General features: G+C 45.2%; 2 protein-coding genes across 2 annotated transcripts; one reads left to right on the top strand and one right to left on the bottom strand.

The window, feature by feature from the left end:
* Positions 1-1,234: 1,234 nt before the first annotated feature.
* Positions 1,235-3,098, top strand: smdt1b (single-pass membrane protein with aspartate-rich tail 1b). The gene is made up of 3 exons (XM_068596443.1): positions 1,235-1,421; positions 2,554-2,712; positions 2,847-3,098. The coding sequence occupies exons 1-2, from the start codon at positions 1,260-1,262 to the stop codon at positions 2,689-2,691; spliced, it is 300 nt and encodes a 99-aa protein (XP_068452544.1). The 5' UTR covers positions 1,235-1,259; the 3' UTR covers positions 2,692-2,712; positions 2,847-3,098.
* Positions 2,818-16,228, bottom strand: LOC137799604 (TRIO and F-actin-binding protein-like). Its single transcript, XM_068596418.1, has 18 exons — positions 16,055-16,228; positions 13,500-13,645; positions 12,241-12,398; positions 10,592-11,694; positions 9,974-10,113; positions 9,496-9,649; positions 9,197-9,274; positions 8,405-8,437; positions 8,186-8,254; positions 7,264-7,353; positions 6,990-7,084; positions 5,416-6,004; positions 5,106-5,340; positions 4,906-5,011; positions 4,588-4,747; positions 4,333-4,446; positions 3,462-3,548; positions 2,818-3,370 (listed from the first exon to the last, which is right to left on the bottom strand). Exons 1-18 carry the CDS (start codon positions 16,226-16,228, stop codon positions 3,305-3,307), a joined length of 3,597 nt encoding a protein of 1,198 aa, XP_068452519.1. The 3' UTR covers positions 2,818-3,304.
* Between the last annotated feature and the right edge of the window lie 8,916 nt (positions 16,229-25,144).

Raw genomic sequence — 25,144 nt, 5'->3', positions numbered from 1 at the left:
CAATGTTACACAAACAGCCTTGCTGTCCACACAGACACTTTATCTGGAATAAAAACGATAAAACTGTCTGTTTTATTGCTCAGGGTTTGCGCTTTCACTTTTCTATAAGTCTATTTCGCAAACAGAAATGATGAGCGAATCCCTTGGAGAATATAGTTACGTCAACAGACATGATTTTTGAAAAACTTTGGTAATGAGTTCAAGTCCCTTAAGTGCACCCCTTCCCTATAATTAATCTTCATAATTTGAATGTGTAACAGTACATTTGTATATTCTCTAAAGGCCATTTCAAAACAGGGAATACTAGTGGAGAAATGCAGAATTATGTAGGGAGAATTATAATTACTCCTATTTTTGCTGACTTGAAGACAGTCCTTTTAAATGAATAGAGTCTAATTCGCCTACACAGCATCTGTCTTGTGAAAGTTTGTAATTTGAGAATGTAAACTTGTTGTGACACCCCATGTTCCCAGAAAACCAATACTGGGATAATGAGCCATGCGTGGGAGCTCCAGCTAATTACACTACGAGAGCTGTATAGTGTTACATTTCCTGTAGTCACAGTATTGTGGTCAGTTTGACATACAGTGGTAAAGGCTTGCTGGATGTAAATATGCTCATAGTAAAGTTAAATAATTAGCTTCTCCTTCACGTCCAATTCAGAAAGAGAAGAAAGTGTTGATTTGGTTAAATAGACTTATATAGACTACAAACTAAATGTATGCTTGTTTGGTATTTATTTATTGTCTCTTTGATTACGACCATGTGTTTTGTATGAATATGCAGGGTTTAATCAGTAAGACCAATGCAGAGATTGATAGATTTGATGGGATGTTGCTTCTTAAGGCTCGTGGGGTAGATGTTCATTTTACATCAGACAATCATCCTGAGTAAATTTAGCATCCATGAACATAAATGGACAGGCTCCAATGTTTTACTGTCGATGTCAGCACTAAACACAACCTTAGGAGATTTTCAATATTTAAAACTTCGATTATTGTTACCTCACTGCACTTTTTCATTATTTTTGTTAATGCGTGGTTATTTTTTGCATTTTATTTTATTTAGCAAAATGAGTTTGAATGCGGTAACCACAACACAGAGGCAGATGTCAGCCGTGAATAAGTGATAAAGGCAAGCGATGCATAGAAACTATTTATGACTGTCGGTGAAACGTCACGCCGCGCCCATCGCGCCGTCCCAGTGCCTCCGACAGAGGCGCCACCCGCCGCCCCTCTATCACATTACTGGAAGAAAAAATGGCGACGGGTATACTGCGGCTCTCGCTGCGACTTTTCACCAGAAATGCTGGGGCAGTGAGCCGTAACACCGGCTCGAAAACATCGAACATATCCAGGACTACTCAAAGCAGGACCGCAGTATCATCGTCGTCGGGGGCAGTCTTACCGAAACCTGACAAAGTGAGTTTTATTCTGCGTTGGTTACCCAGCGAAAAACCGACATGGAAGATGACTGACAGTGGAGGCGGGACTTAGTTCTGAATTGACAGGCGCTGTAGCGAATAGAAAGGCAGGAGACGCGCTGGGTTAGTCAAGTCAGCCAATGAGCGCATATTTACACGAACGTAATGTATTTCAGGAAGTAATTATGACTTATTTGATCAATTCAAGTCAGTATTTTTTTCAAGTGGACATTTTACGTTAGCAATACAAATAATAATGACGTTATATGTATATAATGTATAACGTTATATACTATTAATCTTATTTTGGAACTATGGGAATGTCCAATGCGAATAAAACTGTCTCTGCAAGCAATTCTATCGCGAACAGAATAGCATCTATACAGTTAATGTTATCTGTAACTGGCCATCTAATGATAATTCAATATACATGGCACAAATCTGGGGGAATTAAATTTAGGAATTGTTCAACTCATGGCTGCATACACTGTCTCTCGGGCCCCAGGACAAAAATGAGTTGATGAGCCCCCATTAACCACCACATTCCTCTCAATCTCTCCGCAAGCTTTTTTTTTTCTATCATTCTCTGCGAGAATACTAGCTGGTGCATGATGTGCTGTGATAATTTGATTAAGGGCAATGATGTAGCAGCATGCCCAGAGATAATGAAGGCTTTTAACACGGGACCTCTTGGAAACAGGGCCTTGAATTAGAAATGAAGTAAAACAGGATCTACCATAAAGCCACACTTACCTCAGTTCATATTGTGCCTAAATCATAGCTTTTCTGATCAAAAAAAACTTTAAAATTATCTTTTAAACTTGAACAGTCAACATATTAGGGCATAATGTCTTGGCCAGTACATTTGATTAATTTAGCCTGATGTCACAAATCGGCCTCAAGGGGCTTTACAGCATTTCTCTGCTGCAGTAACTCTGAAGATTATATTTTTGTATTTGACTTTGGGAGAAATAGTTGTCCATAATCACAAATCTGGACCGAAATATTCTCGCGCAAATTTAGGTGTGGATTAATATTGTCAGTAATCTGAATAGCACGTCTTACATAAACGTCTTATGTCTCTCGACTATTCTCCCCCCATTCCCCACACACACCACCATGTTTTCCAGACACCATTTGGTCTCATCCGCATGACAGCCGTGGTGGTGCCTTTCCTGTACGTGGGAACTCTGATCAGCAAGAACTTTGCCGCTCTCTTGGAGGAGCACGACATCTTTGTCCCTGAGGACGATGACGACGACGACTGAGATCGCTCCAGAAAAGAAATGGTAAAGCCAAAGTGTACTTTAGCCACACCGTATTTAGCATTTCATAACAGTGAACACCTTCACCCTGAACCTGCACAGTATTATCCATGTGTAGAAAGCTGACAGTTGATTTATTTTTTAATCCACATCCACAGGGTGCTTTGCAATATCGAGTGAGAGCACACCAGACGGCACAAGGAAGATGGGGAAGATGGGCACATTGACATCCAATTACACCCGTCCACCTCCACCCGTCTCCTCCCTGTCCCCTCTGCTATTCATCATTGTTTTTGCTAAACTCACTCTGTTAAAATCTCATATCATGTGAGGCCGTCAAAACGACAAGTTATGCCTTCACTCTTGTTTGCATGTTTGTCTTGACAACTCAATAAAGGGAGTCAATTACACGTGAATGAACACTTGTTGTTATTCGCTCTTCACAGTCTTTGCACAGTGGTTTCTTTCTGGATTCTTCTAAGTCACATGTCTGGAACATTTTTTTCCTCTGGCTCGCCGCAATTGTTCCTCGAAGCATGTTTTTTTTCCTCTCTCGTCCGTCCTTTGTGGTCCGGTCCGGCCTCGGCCCGTCCTGCAGGTTAGCGCTGGCTCAGGCTCAAGTGTTCGCGTCACTCAGCTCCACGTACGCCTCCTTGTAGCGCTCGTAGGCCGCTGCTTTCTCCTGGAGAAAAAGGTGGGAACAAGTGCAGTCGGACGCGTCAGCTGGCGTTTTTAAAGTTGTGAGTGTTGGACAACGTGACCGTGACATGTACCTTTGTAAGAGACTGCACTTCGCTCTGCAGACAGCCGACTTCCTTTTTAAGATACTGCACCTCGTTGTCTTTGGCTCTGAGTAATGTCTGAAAAACACAACGTGGCACTTCATATTACCAGTTACAACAATGTACAACAGATGCACAGCACTGCAAGTACAAGTCTGAGGTACTTCACTTGAGCGCTTTCACACTACTTTCATTCTTCCATCAATTTGACAGTGAATTTACGGTTATTATAGGATTTTACATGCAAGACATCTTATAAAATATGATGCGTTGTTACAGATGAAACTACTCAACAGGATACAATGTAGTTAAAAAATGATCTCTAGTGCGAGCTGCCGCGAGAGTAACATTCTACTTTCCCATAAATATACATTAGATAACAATCATAGGGTCCATTTGTCTGCTCTAAAGAAACTTCTACTTCATCTACTTGTTGCAGATAATACTCTGGATGCAGTAGTATTTTCTCAGTAGAGTATTTCTACGCAAGTAAAAAAAGCTCTGCAGTCCAGCCATGAGCCGTGCAGGACCGGTATCGCGGCAGTAGATGGCAGCATGAGCTGCAGCGTAATGGGACCGAGCAGAGACAGACACAACAAATGAGGCCATCAAAAAAAAGAAATGGGTAACGATGTTTCTACAGGGAGCCATTGCACGCGAGCACGAGAAGAAATCAATTTGTTTTTTTGAATCATTGGTCAAACTGCTTTCTGCTGACACGTTTGTCCTTCGAGCCTCAGTGAGTCCTTCAGGTGAGATGAAATGAACCTGGGATGAGTTAGCAGCAGTAATACACAGCACCTGCTTCTGCGTGAGAGGAGATGACGCAGGATCTAATTTAGTCTCCGGCTATGATCGGTACCTCTAGCTCAGGCGCGGTGCGCCCGGCGCTGCCCAGAGAGGCCGTTTCCGACCTCTGCCCTGTGATGAAATGGCGCATGCGGCTGATCTCTTCTGCCAGTCGGGCCTTCAGCTCCTGAGAAAGAGATGCGGAGCTCAAACTATGTCGTGGAGAAGTAATGTGAACTGGTATGCTCATGGCCGCTTTGGCTTCCTTTTATTAGGTTTTGACCCCTTCAAGGTCAATATATATATGTGTGTGTTTGTGTGTGTGAACCTGGTTCTCTCTCCTGAGCTGCTCCAGCTCGTTCTCCCTGAGGTCCAGCTCGGCCTCTCGGCCCCGGCCGCTCTGCTCGCCGCGGCGCAGCTCCAGGCTCTTCTGGGTGAAGCGCTCCGACAGCACGTCCAGTTCGCCGGGCGCGACGTCCGCCGGAGGCCTGACACGCAAACGCATAAGAGTTGTAATAATGGAGGGAGGGAGAAAGGGAGAAAGGGAGGGCGGTCACAGTCACAGTCAAGTGCAGAACATCTGAAGCCTGCAGCCAGAGCCGGCGAGCCAGAGGAGCGCTCTGGACATGGCTGATGGTAAACCTACATGTGCGCTCCGCGTGCAGCGTCCGCGGCTCCTCCGGCCGGCCTCCTGGCGCGCTCCACCTCCCGCTGCAGCTGCTCCGCGTGAGCCGCGCTCAGCGCCTCCACCGCTGTGACGAGCAACGAGGTTCACGTTGTTAAAGTTTTGGTTCGCGAGATCCTTCGAGCGGCAGATACTGCGTCGCGCTCCTCTCGTTGCGGTACCTTTAGCGGCCGCCCGGCTCTCCTCCCGCAGCATCCGGTCCCTCCGCTCCTCCAGCTCCTCCATCTCCCTGGCGTGCGCCTCCCGCAGCTCCTGCAGGGCTTTCCGGTGGGCCGCTTCCATGGCTTCCAGCCGGGCCCTGCAGGGGGCCCCGGGCCCGCACGGGCTGCACACCTCCACCCCCGAGGCGGCGCGCTCCCTCCTGATGCTCTCCGCTTGCTTTTGAAGAGCCTCGGCCTGGGAGATGGAGAGAGGGACATATTGATCTGGAATAGTAACACGCTGTGTTCCTGCTCTCAGGGTCTCTCTTACCTCCTTTTGAAGAGCTTCCTCTTCATGTGTTTGAATAGTTTGAGCTCCATCTACGGGCGGGCTGGATACATCGCTCTGTGATCCGCCGGCGGGCCGTCCGGCCTCTTCATGGCTGGGTTGATACGTCTGGGCCGCGATGAGAGACCGCGCGCCCTGTTCCCTAAATGTCAACGTCTCAAACTCGACCCACTTCCTGCTGACGTCTGAGTCCGTGGTCTCGGTGCCGGGCACGGGGACACGCCCCCTTTTCAGCTCCATGGCGTCCCACCTGCTGCCCATCTCGCTGAAGGCGACCCCTTCCTCAAACCACTTGTTCCTCTCCTCCAATCGCTTGGCTTGCTCGCGGTCCCAGCCCTCCCCCTCTTCTCTCCGACTGGACGGAGACAAGTCCAGATCCCGGTCCCCAGTTTGGTGCTGGTGGTGCTGGTGGTGCTGCAGGTCGGCCTGGTGGGGGTGTGCAGCCGTGGCGCTGGAGGTGGAAGTGGTCGGCTCGTAGCCGGAGTCCTCGCAGGTGAACCGAGCAGGGGGTTGGCATGACGACGGTCTCCGGGAGAGGGGGTCCTCTTTCTCGCCGCCGCCGTCTGATTGGCTGCGGTCGGAGCGAGGGAAAGACAGGAGGGTCGTGTTACGCTGTGAAAGGAAGACGCTGCAGCGGACCACCTCCATCACATCGCCTGCTCCCCCTCAGGGTTCTGGGAGTTTTCAGGTCAAGGCTTTGAAATTTAGATTTAGGATTTTAGCTCATTTTGCTGGAATAAAGGATGTTTTGTAATGCATACATTACTAATTATAATGGATTTGACATACATTATGATATTTCATAATTTGCAAAGCGTTGTCAGTCAAAGTAGAAGTTTTACACTCTAGAAGTGATCACAAGCTCTGAAATAATCACTTAAAGTAAATCACAAGTCTACTGTTTAACGACTAATACATTTGCTTTTATTACACTTCGTGTCCGTTCAGTATTAGACAACATCCGCTTTGGATTGGTCACAGCCTTTAACTCTTTTATCTTCTTACTTTTAATGCTTATTTTGAATTCATTCTGGTTTTATATGACTATGTTCGGCATCTATCTTTGTGTGTGTTATATATTTAATGGCTGCAGAGCAGTTGAAATACCCTCCAAGGGACAATTAAAGTCCATTTAATGGCATGTTAAGTCATTTTATGGGCTGAGCTTCTTTGAAATGTTATTTCCAATATGTTCTTCCTGACTGCAGTACACAGTGGCCTCTCTGTGCTGTCCGTAAGTGCACATTTGAGGCTTTTGTACTTTACTTGATTGTTTACTATGAATGCCACTTTATACTTCTAGTGGACTCCAATAAAGAGAGATTTTGTAAAGTGAATACAGATGTGTATCATGCAATGTTATTAAACAGTATTCTTCACGGCATCAGCAATAATAATTAGATTAATCTGCTTTGAGGCTTTTTTATTTCCATACTTTAGATATATTTCACTAATAACATCAATTGGCTTTTACTTGAAGATGCTTTTCCCTGCAGGTGGTGTTGCTGCGTGAGTTAAGTTTCTGAGTGTTTCTCCCAGAGTGAAGTCAGACTCACTGAGCGTTGATCTGGATCGTCTGCTGCAGCAACTTCAGCCAGTTCCTCCGTATTCTGGAGGTCATGACGGAGAGCGTGAACACTGCTCTCTTTGTCTGGAGATCAAAAGAACACACACACACACACACACACACAGACACACACACAGACAGAGTTAAACAGGAAGCAGCCGAACATGTAATCGATGTGAAAATGGGCGTGGCGGTGTGTCTGACTGTCCATCTGTCTCATGGTGTACTGTACGCCAAGTACTACAAGTACAATAGACGCGTACTTGTATCTGGAGTCCGTAGTTCTTCTCCACATCGCAGTCCGACACGTTCACGCAGGACGTCAGGTGGATCTCTCCGTCCAGATCGTCTGACTGCAGCACAAAACACACAAAACAACAAGCAGCAAAGACGACTGAGTCAGCTGATGATGTTGGTCCAGCGATGGTAGCAAAACATGTGTGTGTGTCTGCATGAGCTAAACATGTGTGTGTGTCCTTACATGAGCTAAACATGTGTGTGTCTGGATGAGCTAAACATGTGTGTGTGTCCTTACATGAGCTAAACATGTGTGTGTCTGGATGAGCTAAACATGTGTGTGTCCTTACATGAGCTAAACATGTGTGTGTCTGGATGAGCTAAACATGTGTGTGTTTCTGCATGTGTGTGTCCTTACATGAGCTAAACGTGTGTGTTTCTGCATGAGCTAAACGTGTGTGTGTTTCTGCATGAGCTAAACGTGTGTGTGTCTGCATGAGCTAAACCTGTGTGTGTTTCTGCATGAGCTAAACATGTGTGTGTGTCTGCATGAGCTAAACATGTGTGTGTGTCTCTGTATGTGCTAAACTTGTGTGTGTGTGTGTCCTTACATGAGCTAAACCTGTGTGTGTCCCTGCATGAGCTAAACATGTGTGTCCTTACATGAGCTAAACATGTGTGTGTCTGCATGAGCTAAACTTGTGTGTGTGTCTGCATGAGCTAAACGTGTGTGTGTGTCTGCATGAGCTAAACATGTGTGTGTGTCTCTGTATGTGCTAAACTTGTGTGTGTGTGTGTGTGTGTGTGTGTGTGTGTGTGTGTGTCCTTACATAAGCTAAACCTGTGTGCGTCCCTGCATGAGCTAAACATGTGTGTGTCTGCATGAGCATGATAGGTTAGCATAAATGCACTAACATATCAGAAATGACCTTCAGTCCCACATCCTACCTCCTCAGCCTCTGCGTCTCTGTAGTACCTCAGTGAAGTGTCTCCCAGAACAAACCAGTGTTTCCTCCCCTGAAACAGACACAGGTAACAGCATTACTTTCATTACTGTCGTCCATGGACGGCTTTCAAGGTCAAGTCTCGCTCTTGGAGTTTTGTACCGTCTATGTAGACAGGAATTAGAAAAAAAACATGTTAAAATGAGCAAAAACATCCGTTTACCTTGCCGTGGTTGTCCAGTATGGACATCCACCCCTTCAAGCAGCAGCACCTGTAATTAAAGCATCACGATGAAGCTGTTTGGCAGCGTTCAGCGATGGTTTCTGTCTCATTGTCTTGACTGAAACCAGAGGAAACGGAAAGCGTCCGAGCAGACGAGCGTCTCTGAGAGATAACCACGTCTCTCTGAAGCGCCCAGAGAGAAGCAGGAGAACTTCAGAGCACAGAAAATGTGAAACAAACTGCAGAACGGGAACGTAAAGAAAAGGAAGAGCAAACAGTGATGGTCGTTGGAGGAACTGATGGGACGTTATTAGACAAACTTAAGAGCAAGCAGGTGATATTAAAGCATGTTAGCATAAAAAAACATACTTACCACGCATACATCACAGTGCACAGTTACATGTACGGAGCAGAGGACAAAGAGACATTGTGAGAGACATAAATGAGCCAAATGAGATCAAATGTGTTCATATAAATGTCATGTCAGAGTTTCAGAACTACAACCAAGACGTTTGATTGGTTGCATGTGATTCAAAGTATTGAAATATCAAACAAAAATGTATGGTTTCACTTTGTGGTCTTCCATCCTTCTGCCTTTGCTAACTTTAGTTTTAGGCATGACTCTGCAGGTCACATCCTTTAATCTTTAATCTATTAATATGAATACGATAAATCATTATGAACATGCTGCCCTAAAACATAGACTGCTAACTAATGAATTTTTCTAAATAAATGAATGACCCATTTTTCTCCACACACTGATGTGATTTATGCATATGTGTTGGGGCTCACCTGCGTCTGCGGGCGTTCAGGAGGAGCTCGCTCCTTCACCTTTGAAGATCTGTGTCGTCCACTGAGATTATCTGAACTCTTTGGAATAAACAGACGGCGTTACAAGCTCTGATGGTGAGTTGGTGAGTGAGTGTGCATCTCTGTGTCTGTCCTCTGCATATTTGGCATGGCCAAATTTAGATTTCTTTCAATCACACAACACAGCGGTGGTCGTTGCAGACACACCTGGTGGAGACCTGCTCTCATAATGAGTCACTACTTTAACGTGGATTGTGCTGTGAACATGTTTCACGTCCCACCTGCGAATGAAGAGATGCGACCGACTGTCTTCGAGATGAGCGTCCGTTGTCAGAGTCACGACATTTCTCTCTCCTGTCTCTGCCTCTCTCTCTGACTCTGCCCCTCTCGTCGGACTCGAGTCTCGAGCTGTAGCTGTCTATTTCATCTTGGTACCTTCACGGCCAAATCAGAGACATATTTGACAAACACATAAACACACCAAAGGCTCCATTGACATTATTTTTCTCTCACTGAACTCTCATATTCCTCTGCAAAGGCCTTCAGAGCTTCCTCTGAAGGCCTAAGCAATTACTTATGGTCAGATGAAGAGATATCTTCAAAGTAGTTTCTACTTCCTACACAGTTTGAAAATCTTCCAGCTGCCAAATGAACAGCCTGAATGAACATATACACGAGGAATGCAGAGTACATGCAGGGTCACAGCACTTCTGCTGTCTCTGAATAGATCATCATATTGTACCACATGGTTCCTCCAACCTGTAGGCCTTAAGCCTGTTGTCTCTACACGGGCTGGGACTCTGGTTCCTCCTCCTCATCCCTGGAGACTCTTCCTCAGACTCCAGCTGGATAGTTGGAATATTAGCCAGGACGATGTAGTCGTCCATGGTCATCCCCACCTCAGATTCATGAAGATTGAGCAACATTTTACTTGATATACGTAATGAGACAAATTATAACAAGACTCAGAGTCTACAGACATGTTGGTGACTATGAGGCTGCACTTAGAGCACACGGGTGCTTTGAGCTAAATGCTAGCATTGTAACCATGCTAAAATGGTCACAACATAGACTGTATTGTTTACAATGAGTATGCTAACATGCTAATGGTTAGCTGGTATGAAGTTTGGCAAGGTTAAACGTCGTATTGTTAGCATGCTGGTATTTGTTGGTTAGCTGATGGCTATTAGCCTCCATCCAATAGACATGGAATCACGTCACTGATAGTTTCATCCTCTGGGAACCACGAATGTCTGGTTCAAAATGTAAAGACAATCCACCTGATAGTGGTTTGGCTATTTCAGTCCGTACAAAAGGGGATGATTGAGTGACAGGCAGACCGACTTTCATCCAGTTGCCTCAAACCCAACGACGTACCTCTTCTGTTTCTACTGCCGCCTTCCTGGGTTCAGAGATCAGCAGGGCCTCCATGCCTCTCCTCACGTTGCTCCTGCTTCTCTCACCGCCCCCCTGATACTTCTCCTCGTGGCCTTTTTTATCGGTTTCTGTGATTGCAACATGAGAAAGTGAACCGCCGAGCATCTGAGGGTCCGCACCTCGTCTCGAAGAGGAGCCGCGAGATGGCGGCAGGCTGAGTAAAGAGTGAGATGACCCCTGCCAGGAGCCTTGGGTTGGACTCTGCTGGACTCGGCTGTCTCTGGACTGGGGCTCCCTTTGCGGGGTGTGACTGCGCGTACTGTAGCCGTTCCTGGACGGTGACACTTCGCGGCTGTCGACGGCCGCTCTGGTTCGAGGAGACGCTTGGGATCCCTCGTACGAGTGTTGCTGGACGGCCGAGGAGCCTCTGCGGGAGATGCTCTCCAGATTCCTGTACAGCTTCTCAGAGTCCAAACTGTGTTTGTTGGAAGCCTGCGATGGACTCCTCAAGTCCCGGCTGCACCGCCTGCGACCATCGGGCTCACCGTTCTGCAAATGGAAAGAGTCCGCGGGCCCCTGGTGGGACGGGCCGGCTCTCGAGGGCGAGGCGGCCCGGGAGGCGACGGACCCCCTCCTGCGAGAGGGACTGGACCTGCTGGACGCGTGCCGAGAAAGGCCGCGCGATGGCAGCGGAGAGGAGCCGTGGGACCGGGCCTGGCTCCTGGAGACGGAGCTCCTTCTCTGGGTTGAGTCGGCGAGCTTGAAGCGATCCGGGCTCACGGAGCTGTGACGCGTCGGTGAATTATTCAGGGAATCGGCGCCCCGTCTGAAGTTGGAGTGGTACGTGTACCTCTCCGGGGATTCGCTCCTCCAGATTTCCTGAGTGTACGTCTCTGGGTTGCGCCTCTGCGACGGCGTGCCGAGGTTGACGTTCCTGTAGGGGACGCATGCTTTTGGCTCGACCACGTAGTTGCTGGGAAGAGGATGCCCCCGCTCGTAGTACCGATACGACCGCTTGTAGACGTCCTCCATCTGCTGCTCGCCGTCAGCTCTCCGGTCTGGAGAGAAGTAGCCGCTCTCTTGTTGCCTGTCTGCTCTGGACTCTGCAAGTCAAACAAGTCTGAGGTCATTCCCTCAACCCGTTAGGAACTGTGCAACCAATTTTTGTCTCCAGACGTCCTTTTCTCTGTGTTTTGAGTCGTCGTAGGAACCCCAAATTAATTACAATACTTGTGTTTATTGTATGTATTAGTTCAGCAGAGTTATGGGGAAAAAATGTTGATCTGCAAAAAAAAAATCCCCTTTAAAAGAGATTTTGAGATTCCCCAAAAACGCCTTCTGGAGCGTCAATAAGACATCTTTTTGGAAAGATTAGGACCTAAAGAATCAGAATCTGCAACAGGAACCACAATAAGACAAAGTCTTGTCCTGTTAGGAAGGAGTTTCAGTCAAGAAACTGTGTCCTTCGGTTCAAAAATGGAAAAATTACGTATTTTATGCAAAAAGATTGTCTGAATGGGGCATGCTGGGACTTAAAATGGACGCGGGAGGATTTTCGCACACGGTTTTCAAAAGGTACTGCAGCCTGTAAGAGAGCCTGGGCAGAGTCAGGGTGCAGAGTGTCTCGTCAGCGTATATCTGTGGTGTACCTGACGTCCGGTGGGTCCTGGCTCCGCCCCGGCTCTCGTCCATCCAGGAGCTTTCAGCTTTGGACGGGTCCAGCCGGGTCATGTCGCTTTGGGCCACACGGGGCCCCTCTGAGCTCAGGGATCTGCTCCTCTCCGGACAGGCCCACTGATTTGGAGAGCTGGAGGAGGGCAGTCGAAGGTCATCACAGAGATATATATATTTATAGAAGAGGAGGCTGGTACAAACATGGAGTTGTAAACTGTGTTCACTGGACAGTTTCTTGGCTTGGTGACCAGGGAGAAGGTCTACAAATGCTATACGGTGTGAAGATTGTAACGCTAAGACCTATGTATAATAACAAATTACCTGGTTGTCGGTGAAATGACAATCGCAGAAACTGCTTTTTTAGTGCAACTCTGTTCTCTTATATATATGTATCGCACCACATGACAACCTTTTCTGTAAAGAAGGAGAGAAACAACGGCTTCTTCTGCTATTTTAGGACCTTCAACATGTGAATTTGCCTGTAATGTTCGCTTCATGCTAATTAATCTCCTGCAACATGATATGAGCATGAACTGAGCCAGCAAGCAACTTAAAGCAGCATTAGCTGATTTCTTTGAAGGGACAGAGGAACAAGCTGCGAACACAACACTGACACATCATCACTTCATAAAGTTCTTATGGTGAACTTGTTGGCAAACGGTTGCTAGTTTGCACTCCCAGCAGACACAGAGGAACATTAGCATTCATTTGGAGCTCTGGCCGTCTGATACCCTCTTTGCTTTTTGCTCTGTTTTTGGTCTCCAGCATCTCCAGAGGGAAACATCTGTCTCTTTAGCTGCTACTGAAAGTGTTCCACCGTGTTCACCAGCTAGTTGCTGACCGTCTGGTCCAGGTAACCTACTTCTTCCTCTAAAAACAGCCGGTTGAAAACAGAGCTATGAGAGCAGCAAGAGCAAAACCAAAATAGTGAAATCGTGGGCCACAAAATGAAACCATAAGAAAGACGCTAACACGTTCTGCTAAGCTGCAGAAACTACAGAGTTGGGTGAAGAGTTGTAACTATAAGAAACCTCTAATTTTATTGTTTTATCAATTATTTAAATAAAATATTAAGCTCATGTGTTTTACATTTAATCAAACTAAGCTAGCTCATTGGAAGCTAATGCCTCGCAGAAAGGCTGCCGAGCTCGGCGTCTTTCTTGTGCTCACTGCTCAGTCCTAGTAAAAGAAAAAAAAAAGTGGTTTCTAAACTCCGGATACAGGATACAGTCACCTGGCTAGTATGTCAGTGTCACAGAGATTAAGTTCCAACTCAGGACTCAGGCTGTGGACCAGACTCCACTCGTAGGTCCACCCGCCGCTGACGTCATCGCTGCCGGCGCCGGTGGTCACCTCCGACAGAGCGTCCTCATCGGCTTCCTAGTTGGGAAAACACAGAGACATTTTTTTTTGGAAAAGCATCACTTGGATTATTCAGGCAAAGTATTTCACACAAAACACATCAGATAACAATGGAAGAGTCTAAATTGTGAAAATGATTTCACAGATGTAATTTTCCCAGCCCTATTACATTTTGGTGTTGTCTGTAAATTACATATTTATTGTGGTTTAGTGTCACCTGGTCCTCAAAGAGAACGCTGTGATGCTATTACATTTAACCATGTTTAATATTATTCAGATCTACAATCCCATACATGGCATTATGAGACACAAGCAGTCTGGTGTTCACAGAGCAGCAACAGCAAACTGACATAACCTTTACCTGTAGACACTAACATGAAGCCAAAGAAGTCCAAACATTGGGACATATTTCACTCACTGTGACTGCCGGCTGTCCTTTCAGCTACATCCGCTGTGGAGGCTTTTCAGCAGCTTCCCTCCTTCCTTCCTTCCCTCCTTCCTTCTCTCCCTTCGCTCCAGCTAAGCCAATACCTTTAGACTGCACAGGACGTAACTCAAGCTAGTCTCTGGTCACGCTCATGATTATTTCATTGCTCTAGTGCTTTTGCATCACCAGAACCGCCCACTCAGCTTCTCTCATCTTCTTGATCCCTCCTTCAGCTCGACCTCTCATCAAGAGGCCGACCACGGAAGTTATGCTCGTTCTTTAGGTCTCGATCTGTTCATATAGCTTCTTTAAAGGGTGTCAAAGTGTCGCCCGTTGGTTTGAACTTAAAATCCAGTGTACGTTACAATTACAATCATAAGTGACTTCAATCCGCTGCATGGTTCAAGTGAAGTGGGCCTGCGCTGTGAGAGGGGCCGTGTCTGAACGCGTCATCTCACATTACGACCTGTTCCCTGAGGATTGTAATGAGCTTTCATGAATTAATGACACAGAATCAAATGCCACCTTGCTGCCTCGTCCCACTTGGTGACGGTGCTTTGAGTTGACCTCGTCCCCTCAGTGGGCAACTTGTGGGACAGTTGCAACCCAGCGGCCGGTCGTAGTGAATGGCGGTAAGTCATTTAAAACCACTTGACCTCACGTCAATGGATGTTGACCTTAATGTGTCATTTTAAATCCTGATGCACTTGCATTCATGAATGTTTTAACAATCATCGCCGGTGACATAAACCTGGCTGTTGCTGATTGTAAGCGCTACCTCTGTAAAGTGATTAATGAAAGTAAAATCTTACATTTTTATTCCTGGTGGAACATTTTAGATTAAAAGATCTACTTTTTTTAATTTATTTTTTTTTAAATGTTTTAAACACTTTTAAAATGTTTTATTTATATGTACTTCTTAACTTTGTAATGTTTATGTTGTTATTATAAAGCGCTTTGTGACCCTGGTCTGCGAAAGGCGCTATACAAATAAAGCTTATTATTATTATTATTATTATTATTATTATTATTATTATTACTCCGCAATGCACAAATAACTCTGCTTCTTTCTTTACGTCTTCTACGTTATTGAATGATTAGTTGGACGATGTGGCGACTGTGGTTCGCACGCCCGTCTTTCCATCAGAGGATCGGTGGTTTGAGCCCCAACCCTGTCGATGTGTCCTTGAGCAAGACACTTAACCTAGTCTACGGTGTACAGAGCAAAACTGTAAGTCGCTTTGGATAAAAGCGTCCGCTAAATGTAATGTAAATGTAAAAGGATGCTAACATTTTTAGCTAGCACCTGTTTGCTTTAGCCTCGGCCTGTTAGCATAAATGTACGTCGCCAACAGTGGAAGAAGTGTTGAAATAATTTACTTCAGTAAAACTAACAAAACCACAGTTACGCTTTGCCATCGGAAACAAATGTTTAATGTTCCTGTTCGCTCCATAGAGGGCGCCAAACCTTCGGCCATGTTGATTCGCGCTGGTGTTAGCGGCCCTTGAGGCCTAAACTGGCGGGTCTTTTGACCTTAATGCATCAATACTTTCTGCTCAACTGTTTTTGTCTCTAGTGCTTTCACACAAAATGAAGCAGAAAAGCGGTTTTGGATTATTTTTTCTCCTCGTAGCATTCACACTGCGAATAACGACGTCAACCAATCCGGTGGTGCGACGTGAGACGACTTGCGTCTTATATTTATGAGGAATATAAATCTACTACCGAGGCTTTGTAGTCTGAACCAAGACACGACTTTATTCTCTTATCGAGCGGGACGGAGGCGGCGCAGACCTCCTCCTTCTGACCGTTCACCATGAAACTCTGTGTTTCACATTTTGATTTTCTTTATTCGTCACGTCTCAAGTGTGTAAATATCTTTTTTTCTTGTTTTATTTTTACTTCTAAGTTAGTTTTTAGACATGTGTCATTTACAGAAGTTTGATGAACACCTGATCATTATCTCTTAAACCTACTGAACTAGATGACGGCGACCTACCCGCTCCAGTGAGCCGTCCTGTGGAGCGGCGGCGGCGGCGGCGGCGGCGGCGGCGGCGTTGCCGCTGAGGTGCATATGATCCGGCCGCATGCAGCAGCTGCAGCGGGACGGGTCAAAGGTGTTGGGCTGGAACTGGCGGCAGTAAAGGTCCTCAGCAGGGGGCGCCACGTCCATCCTGCTGAACCTGTCATCTGAGGCGGTCGGCTGCGTATTCTCACCTCAAACTGCCTTCATTTTCAATCGATCTGATTATTTCCCAGGAGGATTCGTATCATTAGCATAAAAACAACAACAACTATCATCAACACCCTTATTAGTTGTGCTTAGGCAGGCTTAAAGAGATTAAAGGCTAATTCTTTGTATATTTGTGATGTTTATTCTATAAATATATAGTTTGTGAGCAGTCCAGTGTCCTGCCGGATAAAACACACACCACTATTGACACGCTTTTATAATAGTGACACTCTACCTTATGAATGTGATCCAAAGTCTTCATTTTCGTAGAGAAAAGTCAGCGCATGTCTTCTTTCCACGAGAGGATCCTTCACTGAAAGCTCAGTTTGCTCACAGCAGGACGGAGATGCTGTGGATATGTTCTGACATCGGCCCAATATGCTGACCGGGTGCTCTGAAATATCATCTCTAGATAGTGAAACGCAGCACGGACTCGTCCCGACAGGTGTCTGATGGACGCTGCTGCACAGATGGTTCCTCTGACAGCGCGAACACAGAGAGGAGAGACAAAAGAGAAGGAGAGAGACGGTTACAGCGTTTCAAAAGTGTAATAAAATCATCATTTAGATGTCGTTACAACACAGAAAACAAACAAACTGGCAGCTGCAGTTCATCTTGAATGAATTTGGATGTTTTCTTGCAGAGAGAGATGAACGGGCTTCACATTTATGAGTTGGCAAGTAAGCAAAAGTTGATGGACCACATTTCTGGAGGACCAATAAAAATGAAGCAAGGCATCGATTCTTCATGCATAAGACAACGAGAATAGATTATTTCAGTTTGAGGCTGTTTTTTTTGTAACTTGTCCTGAGTTTGTGATTATTTAATTACAGTTGTGTAAGTCTGTTATACTCCCTTAACTTTATCAAATATAAACCTCCAAGACACGGGAGTATAATTAAACCTTTTTTAAACAAGTTAAATGGCAATTCAGGGGACGTATTTCTGTCTTTTACTGTGTGTCACATGATCACAACGGCTTCATTCACTTCTCCAGCAGCCATGAGGAGAAAGTAGAGCCAGTATCCGAGGAAATGCAGTCGCAAAATGTATTAAAGCGTCTTAGTGTTCATTATTAGGACATCTTAATGTCATTGCAATAACATGAGAGCTCCACACTTTCCTGGTTTCACAACATTCAGTGGACCAACGTCAAGCAACCGTGTTCTGCTCCGTCGAAAAGAAACAACCACATGACGTTCAGTCACTTCTCAGAGCTCATCAACCGTGTCAAAGAGTAGTGGAGCAACACTTCCACAGCTTACACTTCACCTTTTCAAACAGACCCTCTGCAATGGGACACCATCATCATAACCAGTTTAGGTTCTCTTGCATAAAATGCAGCGCATTGCATTGTGGGATTGTTTGCAGAAAGTACTTTTTTGTTTGGTTCCTTTATTAAAACTCTGTTAAATTGGCAGTTTGCATGTTGTCATCTTCCCCCCGCCCCGCGCTCAGCTGTTAGCGCTGTGGGTTTTACGTCAGAGGGAAAAACACGATCACATGTTATCGATCGTGTCCGTCTGTCGATACGTAACATACAAATATCCCCACTTCATGGACAGAAACAGAGAAACTAACTCTGTTCCAGAGTTTCTCATAATAAGACCAATCATAGATGATTAATTAAATCCCCATCATCCATCCCGTCAGAATAAAGGGCAACGATTGATCCACTCCTAACCTTGATGCAGGGCAGGTATTGATCGTGACCAGTGTTGCTGCTCAGGACAACCTTCTGAACTCAGCAGCTTCACCAGCCGGTTCGTTCCAGTTTTATGTGGGAAAATAAATCATCTTTATGCCCCGAAATGCCCCTGATTATAAATTTATCAGATTCCATCAAATCATGATCAATCCTTAACAAACTCGCGTCCCGTTCAAAAGTAAACCTTTTTTTTTTTAGGTGACCCGTCAGTCGCCCCGAACATGCTCTGTGACGAGCAGCCGGTTTGAACTGGTGCTCACTTCCTGTCTTCTCGGTGCTCATTTCCTGTCCTCTCAGTGCTCACTTCCTATCCTCTCAGTGCTCACTTCCTGTCCTCTTGGTGCTCACTTCCTGTCTTCTCGGTGCTCACTTCCTGTCCTCTTAGTGCTCACTTCCTGTCCTCTTAGTGCTCACTTCCTGTCCTCTTAGTGCTCACTTCCTGTCCTCTTGGTGCTCACTTCCTGTCCTCTCGGTGCTCACTTCCTATCCTCTCGGTGCTCACTTCCTGTCCTCTCAGTGCTCACTTCCTGTCTTCTCGGTGCTCACTTCCTGTCCTCTTGGTGCTCACTTCCTGTCCTCTTAGTGCTCACTTCCTATCCTCTCGGTGCTCACTTCCTGTCTTCTTAGTGCTCACTTCCTGTCCTCTTGGTGCTCACTTCCTGTCCTCTTTGTGCTCACTTCCTGTCCTCCTGGTGCTCACTTCCTGTCCTCCCGGTGCTCACTTCCTGTCCTCTTTGTGCTCACTTCCTGTCCTCTTGGTGCTTACTTCCTGTCCTCTTGGTGCTCACTTCCTGTCATCTCGGTGCTCACTTCCTATCCTCTTTGTGCTCACTTCCTGTCCTCTTTGTGCTCATTTCCTGTCCTCTTGGTGCTCACTTCCTGTTCTCCTGGTGCTCATTTCCTGTCCTCTTGGTGCTCACTTCCTGTTCTCCTGGTGCTCACTTCCTGTCCTCTTGGTGCTCACTTCCTGTCCTCCTGGTGCTCACTTCCTGTCCTCTTGGTGCTCACTTCCTGTCCTCTTGGTGCTCACTTCCTGTCCTCTCGGTGGCCGACATGTTTTCATTTGCTGAGACATAAAAAAAAGGTCGCAAACTATTTTTTGTCCTGATTTGTATGTTTTGAAAAGTGTATTTTAGTGTTGTGGGTTCAGAACATGAAGTTTGTGATAAAATGGGTCCAACATTTTCTTGAAGACCCCTCAGGACTCTGTTATAGTTCACTTGAGAGACTCCAGGCCTGCTGGTGTTCCTCCCACAGTTCCCAGTTTGAAATCCCGCTTGACGTGAACGTCCTCAGGTCCATTATTACCTTCGTGCTATAGCTGTAATTATATGTAGTTATATATAATTACATTAACACACACTTACAGGGGCTTATTAAACATGTATTAACGTTGTTGTACACATCATCCACAGGCAGGTTTAGACCAGTTTGTACAAGAGATGATAAGTTTATTTTATGTTTTCCTCTCGAGCTTCCAGCTGCTTCTTCCTCAGCAGATGGAGTTTGCTTCGTTGCCATGGAGAGGATTATTAGTTTTAAAGAAGCATTTATGAATACGTTTATTTGAAATATACTACATTCATTTAAGTGAAACATACAAATATTAAAACATTTTTTATGTGCAAGTATTTTGTATCATTGTATTGTCACTATTTTTGAAGGAATTATAGTTGCTGACGAAGACATAAATAAATCAGCTTCAACTATTAACCTCTGCTGCAGTGTTTCATAAACATGTTCCTTGTTCATAAGCTGCATATTAAGTCTTGATGACGTTCTGCTCGAGTTAAATGAAGTAAAGCTGCAAATGTTTTAGAGAAACGAACGTGACGCTCGCGACACTTACTTACGCAAAACCTCTTTTTGGTGTTTCCACTTCTGTATATTTAGAGTAAATGTATTCATCCGCTGGGAACAATTCCCCTCTTTCTTTTTCTCCCTCCCTCCCTCCCTCCCTCCCTCGGCCTGCTTTTCTAAAAACACGTTGACCTGGATCAGCCTCGCCGAGAGGCAACGAGGCGTCCGCCGCTTCACACTGAGCTGGACGTCCGGCACCACAGAAGAAGAAGCTCCCATCGTCCACTTATCACCTTTTTATTTAAAACGAGGAGTTATTAAGATGATGTGGAAGGCCTCTCGTTGACCCTTCAAAGAGCGTTGTGTCTGTGTAATATGTGACGGTAAAATATGCCAGTAAAATGCGTCCAGGAGCTATTTCTAGACGCAGACGGCCTCGCTGCAGGAGAGAGGGTCTTCCCCTGCGTCCGATGCCGACTTGACTCTCTCATTAGATACCTGCAGGAACACGGCTCAATGCTCCTGCTATGTGATTACACTGTTTAACAAGTGCAACCCACTTTCATCCCTGACGTGTGAGGGGCCACCTCGTGTCTGATGGTGAAACTTTCCTCAAACTGCTGCCTCCCCCGTCAGCAGCAGCAGTCACAACTCTCTGCTGCAGACCGGTTAGCGAAGGCGAGGGCGTGTCACCGTCAGCCCACTGTGTTTACCCCCCTTTGACCTCTGACCTCTGACCCCCTGCCCACGCCGCTCGGCCTCGTTCTTAACTGCACCGCCAACTCCCCTCCTACGGGACGCGGGACCCACCTGTTGTCTCGCGGAGCTAAAAAGAAAAAGCAGGTTTATAAATAAGCCGCGTGGAGAACGAGTGTATTTATATGCCGGGGAAAGAAGAGAGAAAGAAGGTCTCCATGGAAACTAAAGAGCTGCGTCTGATTGGCAATAACAAGAAGTCTGAAATGTGAAACCGTGAAGACGGACTCACTCGACGAGCAGTTGTTGTGTTTTAACTTAATTAATGAGTTTTAAATGTATTTAAAGAGACGGACGGCGGTCAATCTGTCCAGTAAGCAGCATGTTTTTGTTCTGATGATGATGATGATGATGATGATGATGGTGATGATGATGATGAGGAGGTAGGTAGATAGATAGATGGATGGATGGATGGATAGACAGATAGATAGATAGATAGATAGATAGATAGATAGATAGATAGATAGATAGATAGATAGATAGATAGATAGATAGATAGATAGATAGATAGACAACTATATTAGTGGGGAAATTCATTTGTCACCATAAACAACAACAGACGAGGTTCCCAGTGCACAACAGACGCAGACTAATCGAACATCAAGCGGTCTGCCGAAAGAAAATCCCTCTTTTTCTTCACGACAGCTCTGAAGAGCGGCAGCTGCACATCCGCGTGTCACCTCAGGCGTCCCAGAATGCATTGCCACCCTTCTGATTGTTCCAGAGGAGCAAGCTCGTGGTCATTTTTGTGTTATAAATGAATCGCTCTATAAACGTCGGCCTGCAGAAGGCCCGTCTCGACTCCCTGGAGCCAGAAGCCAAAGAGAGTAAATCAGTGAATCATCACATGTGACATATTTCTTGTCATTAAAAATAAAACAAATGTTATCAAGAGAGTAGCTGATTCATTTTATGATAGAAAAGACTAACAGTGTAACTGCAGAGTCTCTGCTGCTTGCAGGTCAACGCCGGATGTTTTTAATTCCCTCATTTCAGAGTTGCTTCACAAATAAAGGTTCCAGTAATTGCGTAAATCCAAATCACCGTTACGTAACGGGACGTCGCACTTTAATGACTTAATCTCCCGAGATGGACAACAACTGAGCTGAAGGAAGGTCAGATACTCAAGGTCGCCGCTCCTTTGACCTCTCTGCTGCAGCGTTGGATACGCACAAAGCACGTGATGAGAGCTGAGGAGACTGAAATGATGCCGGTTGTCGGTTGGATGCTGCTGGAGGTCGAGATGCGGGACAGAGGACGGCGAGGAGGAAGCAGTGGACCGGAACGACTCGCTCCCGCCTCGCGGTTCCTCTTCGGGGGAGGCTGGCGGTTCGGTTCACTCATCGTGACGGACAGTGACAGTAATTTGTGTTTCCAAAAAAAAAAAAGTACTTACTTGACTGTTGAAAAGAATGTTAAGTGTATTTTAAGGACAAACAAGAGCACTTTTGGTGAGAATGCAACCAGCGACCTGCTGAATATGACCACCAGCCTGCGTGAGCCACAGGGATTCAAAGAGATGACAGCAAATTCATCAATATCTATACAAAGTTGATATTTATTCTATATACTTAATAATGGCTGGACATTTTAATGATGGTGTTTTACCAGTTTAGTTGAACTTAAAGGATCTTTGTTGAACTTCAATAAGAGGAGGTTATGACTGATTCACTGGTTATGACTGATACTGATATATATATATATATATATATATATATATATATATATATATATATATATATATACATGGCCATACATATATATATATATATATATATATATATATATATATATATATATATATATATATATATATATATATATATAAAGGTATCAAAGGTGCTGTTTTTATAGCAGTTTGAAAATTGGAAATTGTGAAATTATGAATATCATTATTTCATTGAAGCTGACTTTGAAGTCACTTTTCTTCAAAACCGTACAGTAAAATCTCATGGCCAAGTACATGTGCGTAGCAGAGGTTCCCCTAAACAAGACCGCGTTGTAATTTTACTTTACAAATTTAAGGATCTGGTTTTATAGCAGTTTGAATATTGGAAATTGTGAAGTTATGAACATCATTATTACATGTGAGCTGACTTTGAAGTCACTTTTAAAATCTCATGGTGACGTACACGTGCATAGCTGGGGTCCCCTTGAATACGACTGTGTTGTAATTTTACTTTACAAATTTAAGGATCTGCTTTTATAGCTGTTTGTATATTGAGATATTGGGAATTTACGTTTGAATGCTTTTTGTGCTATCTGAGCCACCGTACACCACAATACCGTAACATCAGGAATAGACGGTCATTTATTTTCATGCGTGCGGCTCACTCGTCGGATAAGGACTCACTTGACCGCAGTTACAAAACATGTAAAATATGTCTGAAAGTTTAATCCTACATTTGTCAGTTTGGACTATTTCATCTGGCCACTCATGTTTGAACGTTAGGCAGATATTTTTTAATAATGGCTAATGGAGGCAGAGCGCTAGCTAGCATAGGTACAGAGCGCGAGCAGATGAAGCGAGCGCGTGTCGAGAAAGGGACGCTGATTGGCCAAGAAGACGCAACACGTCACATCAATGATCTTCTATTGCGGCGATGACTCACTCCTACCTCAGAAACACTGGCGCAAAAATGTGCGCGGTCTGAAAAATCTATTGCGCGGTCGCGCACGCGCGCAGCTGAGAGGGAACACTGGCCTTGAGTAGAGTGCAGATCTCCACCAGGTGAGTCTGCACCGCCCAAAATAATACAAGGGACCAGCGGCCGTGAGGTAGCCGGCAGTGTGTGAGCTAGTTCTGTTAGCTGTTAGCCAAACGCACACCCACAACTGTTATAACCCCACTGTGTCTCTACTAGAACCCCACTGTGTCTCTACTATAACCCCACTGTGCCTCTACTTTAACCCCACTGTGTCTCTACTATAACCCCACTGTGTCTCTACTTTAACCCCACTGTGTCTCTACTTTAACTCCACTGTGTCTCTACTATAACCCCACTGTGTCTCTACTTTAACCCCACTGTGTCTCTACTTTAACCCCACTTTGTCTCTACTTTAACTCCACTGGGTCTCTACTTTAACCCCACTGTGTCTCTACTTTAACTCTACTGTGTCTCTACTATAACCCCACTGTGTCTCTACTATAAGTCCACTGTGTCTCTACTGTAACCCCACTATGTCTCTACTTTAACCCCACTGTGTCTCTACTATAACTCCACTGTGTCTCTACTATAACTCCACTGTGTCTCTACTTTAACTCCACTGTGTCTCTACTATAACCCCACTGTGTCTCTACTATAACCCCACTGTGTCTCTACTATAACCCCACTGTGTCTCTACTTTAACTCCACTGTGTCTCTACTATAACTCCACTGTGTCTCTACTATAACCCCACTGTGTCTCTACTGTAACCCCACTATGTCTCTACTTTAACCCCACTGTGTCTCTACTATAACCCCACTGTGTCTCTACTGTAACTCCACTGTGTCTCTACTATAACCCCACTGTGTCTCTACTTTAACCCCACTGTGTCTCTACTTTAACCCCACTGTGTCTCTACTTTAACCCCACTGTGTCTCTACTATAACTCCACTGTGTCTCTACTTTAACTCCACTGTGTCTCTACTATAACTCCACTGTGTCTCTACTATAACTCCACTGTGTCTCTACTTTAACTCCACTGTGTCTCTACTGTAACTCCACTGTGTCTCTACTATAACTCCACTGTGTCTCTACTATAACTCCACTGTGTCTCTACTTTAACTCCACTGTGTCTCTACTGTAACTCCACTGTGTCTCTACTGTAACTCCACTGTGTCTCTGCAGTGTAGTGCAGGTAAAGAGCAGTGAGTGAGGAGTCGACAGGCATTCAATGGCAGCATGAAACAGGCGATAAAAGATGTTTTGAGAACTGTAACTACCGAGAGCTTCTTCATCACGCCGCCATGATTGGACTACTAAAATATGATGCAGTTTGCTTCAGCAGAATGAGAGATTATCCACGGACAGACACAGCGGTGCACACTCACTCACTCACTCTCTCACTCGCTGACACACATGCGACTAATTATATATGTGATCGGGCTCGGGGAAACGATCCCTTGTCAGAGGTCATTGATGTTAAAGGATCACGCTGCTGATCAGGGAGAGCAGGACGTGACGTCTCCTGCAGCTCTCGGGTTGTAAAGATAAAAGAAAAACAGTCGCGTGGTGTAATTAAAGGTTGACTCTGCTCCGGTGTGGAGATCTCACACTTATAACAGTCATAGAATACAGAGTGCGTTATGGGATGTAGGATCCAGCGGTTTATTGGAACTTTGCCCAAAATAAAAGATATTTGCTCACAGGGGCCAGAACAATTCTGTACTTTCTAAATTTAAGAAATGCAGCTTTTTATACTTTTTTTATTCTCCCTGTTTTCTTTTGCATTTTGCATTCATTTATTCAACAATGTGGAAATCAATAACTCTGTGTACAAATCTTCATATTTCATGCAAAAAGAGATAACAGAGTGTACTGTAGGTATGCATCAAGTCTATAATTATCAAAATGCAATATGAGACCAAAATAAACCCCATTTTGTACCA

The sequence above is a fragment of the Clinocottus analis genome, unplaced genomic scaffold (assembly GCF_023055335.1).
Source record: "Clinocottus analis isolate CAN_PGR_092001 unplaced genomic scaffold, fCliAna1.0.p SCAF_37, whole genome shotgun sequence".
Taxonomy (NCBI): Eukaryota; Metazoa; Chordata; class Actinopteri; order Perciformes; family Cottidae; genus Clinocottus; species Clinocottus analis.
Note: the sequence above shows the minus strand (reverse complement) of the source record. Positions and strands in the feature narration are given on the sequence as shown.